Source organism: Ostrinia furnacalis, unplaced genomic scaffold, assembly GCF_004193835.3.
Source record: "Ostrinia furnacalis isolate ACB-3 unplaced genomic scaffold, ASM419383v2 OfSCF3798, whole genome shotgun sequence".
Taxonomy (NCBI): Eukaryota; Metazoa; Arthropoda; class Insecta; order Lepidoptera; family Crambidae; genus Ostrinia; species Ostrinia furnacalis.
This window is the reverse complement of record NW_021134037.1, coordinates 225,241-229,926: the sequence shown is the minus strand read 5'-3', so window position 1 is coordinate 229,926 and position 4,686 is coordinate 225,241. Positions and strand designations below refer to the sequence as shown.

The 4,686-nt window shown below is 39.6% G+C and overlaps 1 protein-coding gene across 1 annotated transcript; it reads right to left on the bottom strand.

Annotated features, from left to right (window-relative positions):
* Nucleotides 1-335: 335 nt before the first annotated feature.
* LOC114358245 (actin, muscle) lies at nucleotides 336-1,675 on the bottom strand. Its single transcript, XM_028312143.1, has one exon. It carries the CDS (start codon nucleotides 1,593-1,595, stop codon nucleotides 465-467), a length of 1,131 nt encoding a protein of 376 aa, XP_028167944.1. The 5' UTR covers nucleotides 1,596-1,675; the 3' UTR covers nucleotides 336-464.
* Between the last annotated feature and the right edge of the window lie 3,011 nt (nucleotides 1,676-4,686).

Below are 4,686 nucleotides of genomic sequence, written 5' to 3'. Positions count from 1 at the left end.
TGATGCGACTTGCGGCAACTGATTCTAAAAACATTGACACAAGCGTCAATATACCCCAGGAATGTTGGCAGCGAGTCTGACCCACTTCCAGACAGGTGCACCCTGGTTCACATGCTTCTGTAATCCTACACCTCGCACACAGGAAGGAAACAAGGTTCGGGGAACTCCAATCAAAACAAAGCCTTAAATGTATAAAAAAGAAATGATGTAATTAAAATAAATAAATTAACCGTTTATTTATTAATTACATTGGCGTGAGATCCATAACGATCCCGTGTATATAATAAAAATAAAAAAGAAAATTAAATTTATATAAATTTTACAAATAAATTACAATTATAATAGATGGCGTTATATTAAGATGTTCAGTTCTGTCAGGTATCACTACGTACAACGTACAAAATGCTCGCACTCCGTTACTCGAGTAGAGAACACCACAACACACAGCACTAGGGTCAAGGCGCTTAGAAGCACTTGCGGTGGACGATGCCGGGGCCGGACTCGTCGTACTCCTCCTTGGAGATCCACATCTGCTGGAAGGTGGACAGGGAGGCCAGGATGGATCCTCCGATCCATACGGAGTACTTCCTCTCGGGGGGAGCGATGATCTTGATCTTGATGGTGGAGGGAGCTAGGGCGGTGATCTCCTTCTGCATCCTGTCGGCGATACCGGGGTACATGGTGGTACCACCGGACATGACAGTGTTGGCGTACAGGTCCTTACGGATGTCAACGTCGCACTTCATGATGGAGTTGTACACGGTCTCGTGGATGCCGCACGATTCCATACCCAGGAAGGAAGGCTGGAACAGGGCTTCGGGGCAACGGAACCTCTCGTTACCGATGGTGATGACCTGACCGTCGGGAAGCTCGTAGGACTTCTCGAGGGAGGTGGAGGCGGCGGCGGTGGCCATCTCCTGCTCGAAGTCGAGAGCGACATAGCACAGCTTCTCCTTGATGTCACGCACGATTTCCCTCTCAGCGGTGGTGGTGAAAGAGTAACCCCTCTCGGTGAGGATCTTCATGAGGTAGTCGGTCAAGTCGCGGCCAGCCAAGTCCAGACGGAGGATGGCGTGGGGCAGAGCGTAACCTTCGTAGATGGGGACGGTGTGGGAGACACCATCTCCGGAGTCCAGCACGATACCGGTGGTACGACCAGAGGCGTACAGGGAGAGCACAGCCTGGATGGCGACGTACATAGCCGGGGAGTTGAAGGTCTCAAACATGATCTGGGTCATCTTTTCCCTGTTGGCCTTGGGGTTCAGGGGAGCCTCGGTCAGGAGGACGGGGTGCTCCTCGGGGGCGACGCGCAGCTCGTTGTAGAAGGTGTGGTGCCAGATCTTCTCCATGTCGTCCCAGTTGGTGATGATGCCGTGCTCGATGGGGTACTTCAGGGTGAGGATACCTCTCTTGCTCTGGGCCTCATCGCCTACGTAGGAGTCTTTCTGGCCCATACCGACCATGACGCCCTGGTGACGTGGGCGACCGACGATGGATGGGAAGACGGCGCGGGGCGCGTCGTCGCCGGCGAAACCGGCCTTGCACATGCCGGAGCCATTGTCGACTACGAGCGCAGCAACATCGTCGTCGCACATCTTTGTGTTTTGTGTGGTGTAGGGACGCGCTGGGAGTTGACTCTACGGCAGCGAGACTGCGAGTGCGGCGGAATGGGGCGGCGGTGTGTTATATAGGGCCGCGGGCGCAGGCGGGCGCGCCTTACATGGCGAGCGCGCCGGCCCCCGCGAACCGTTGTTTCTTTGCTTTTTTCTTAGACATTCCTGTGAATAATTGACACTTACCTCCAGTAAGTGGTCGGTGATAATATACGACATGTCTAGGTGTAGTTATCGATCGAAATTTTGCATTGAATTAGAGATCGTGGGCTGTAATAAGCGCGAAAGCTCGCCGCCCGCCTTGAGCCTTTTCGGGCGATGGGCGGGCGCCGATTTAATTTAACTAACGAATTTATTAAATTTAGTTAGTGTTAACTTGTAATTAGGCTACATTGTAATTGTTTTCTTCTTTTTAACAACAAATTGATCTTTTCGATACATTTTCTATAATAGTTTCATAATAGAAATATTCAACAGCTAAACAAATATAGGCGAGTTAATATTTGGTATCAAGATGTACCTAATTTAAAAAAAGACATAATTATGGAGTGTTTTTGACTTAAATCGTAATAATATTTTATTAGGTTGAACTTGACCTACTTATTTTCAGCGAAATAAACTTTTAATATAAAGCTCATTCATCATTACAAAATCTTTATTTTGTAATTCAGTAAAAATGTTTTTCCTGAAACCAGTTAGGAAAATCATTTTCAATGGCTTTTTTATGTGCATACAAAAAGTAATTGTTATATTTGGTGTGATAAGAATGTTTTATTATTTTTAAGTAGGTACCATAAAATTGGTAATTTAATTTCCTTTAAAGTTGTTTTACAAAAAGATTATATTCTTTTCAGGTCTTTGATTACAGTATGTAACTACCTAGCTGAAGCTGAAATCGCAACTACATAATTATGGGAAATAGTTTTAAAATTATAGATTGCAATTTGGTATTTTTTCAGGTAAGTATTTAGTGGTTATTCTTTAATCACAGAGTAGCGAATCCAATGCCAGCCTTTTTATTATAAAATTCTTCAGTTGTATTTATTTGGTATGGAGAACCGATTGTGGCTATTCCATAAACGAATATTGTATGTGTTATGATGCTGCGAATTGAACTTATAGAGCAAAGGTCATCTTAATTATTATCTTTAAACCTATTTATTGTCAGTAAGTCATTAATGAAATTATATTTTACTCAGTACTAGCTTTTGCCCGTGGCTTCACCCGCGTGAAATTTCATTTGTTCGATCGTCATAAATTATAGCCTATATGTTATTCTGGGTAAACAATAATACTGTAAAGTTTCATCAAAATCCGTTCAGTAGTTTTTGCGTGAAAGAGTAACAAACATCCAGACATCCAGCCATCCAGACATTCCAGACATGACATCCAAACTTTCGCATTTATAATATTAGTAGGACGTGTACAGCAGGTACGTATACTGATTATTCATCCAATCAATTTGGACCAGTCCATTAATATTTGGAAACTGAACTGAATCATGGTTCATTCAAGGCGAAATTTATTGCTCTATGAAGTACTTACTAGGCTATAAAAACATTATGATTACCTACGTTTTTCACAAATCATACTAGAACGTATTTTTATATTTTGTTGTGGAAAGATTGATTGATGTTTTATGTCAATTCAAATTCTTTTCAGTACCTAGTTTTGAAGCATACAAAGATACCAATCTTTCCTATTTATAATATTAGGAGGTATAGATGGCTCAGGCCTGAAATATCGATTTTCCTAAAATGTATTTTTCGCAGAATGTCTGCTATTCAGAATGTGAGCACGTCTTTTGCACAATGTCAGCTTCTCAAAAGGTTAACTTTAAAAATTTCTGTCTCCAAGAATTACAGATTTTGTAAAATCGCTTTTCAGATTAAAGAAAATATTGAAATGTAAACATTATGAATCGAAGACCTTCTAAGACTGCACACTTTTTAAATTGAAGACATTTCGATAAAGCTGACAAAATAAGAATGTAAACATGATGAGTACGTAGACTTTTTGAGAATTGTACATTTTAGGAAAACAGAATTATTTCAGCCGAGCCTGTGCCATTCTGAGCCGTATTAATTTTTTGTTTTTCTTATATGANGTAAGTGGTTGGTGATAATATTCGACATGTCTAGGTGTAGTTATCGATCGAAATTTTGCATTGAATTAGAGATCGTGGGCTGTAATAAGCGCGAAAGCTCGCCGCCCGCCTTGAGCCTTTTCGGGCGATGGGCGGGCGCCGATTTAATTTAACTAACGAATTTATTAAATTTAGTTAGTGTTAACTTGTAATTAGGCAACATTGTGATTGTTTTCATCAACAACAAAAAGATCTTTTTGATGTATTTACTATTTAATAGTATCATAATAGAAATATACATTATAGCTAAACAAATATAGGCGAGTTAACTGTTGGTATCAAGATGTACCTAATTTAAAAAAAAGACATTAGTCTATGTCTTTTTTAAATTAGGTATATACATGGAGTCTTTTTGATCTAAATCTCGATAATAATATGAACTTGACCTACTTACTTTCGGCGAAATTAACTTTCAATGTAAAGCGCATTCATCATTGCAAAATCGTTATTTTATAATCCATTGAAAATGATTTTCCTGAAACCATGTTTTTTACGTGCATACAAAAATGTAATTATTATTTTTGGTGTGATAAGAATGTTTTATTATTTTTAAGTAGGTATCATAAAATTAGTAATTTCATTTTTTTTTAAGTTGTTTTACAAAAGATTATATTCTTTTCAGGTCTTTGAATACAGTATGTATCTACCTAGCTGAAGCTGAAATCGCAAGTACATAATTAATTATAGGAAATAGTTTTAAAATTATGTTGCTAGTCTGTTATTTTTTCAAGTAAGTATTTATTAGTTATCCTGTAATCGCCGTATATCACAGAGTAGCTAATCCAATGCCACCCTTTTTGACAAATTCCTCAGATTGTTTATATTTTGTATTAAATTGGTATGGAGAACCGATTGTGGCATTTCCATAAACGAATTGTATGTGGTAGGATATCGCGAATTGAATAGATCCAATTCATATTATTTTTA

Coding starts and splice junctions, on each gene's coding strand:
- LOC114358245 (XM_028312143.1), bottom strand. CDS start 1,595: ATGTGCGACGACGATGTTGCTGCGCTCGTAGTCGACAATGGCTCCGGC.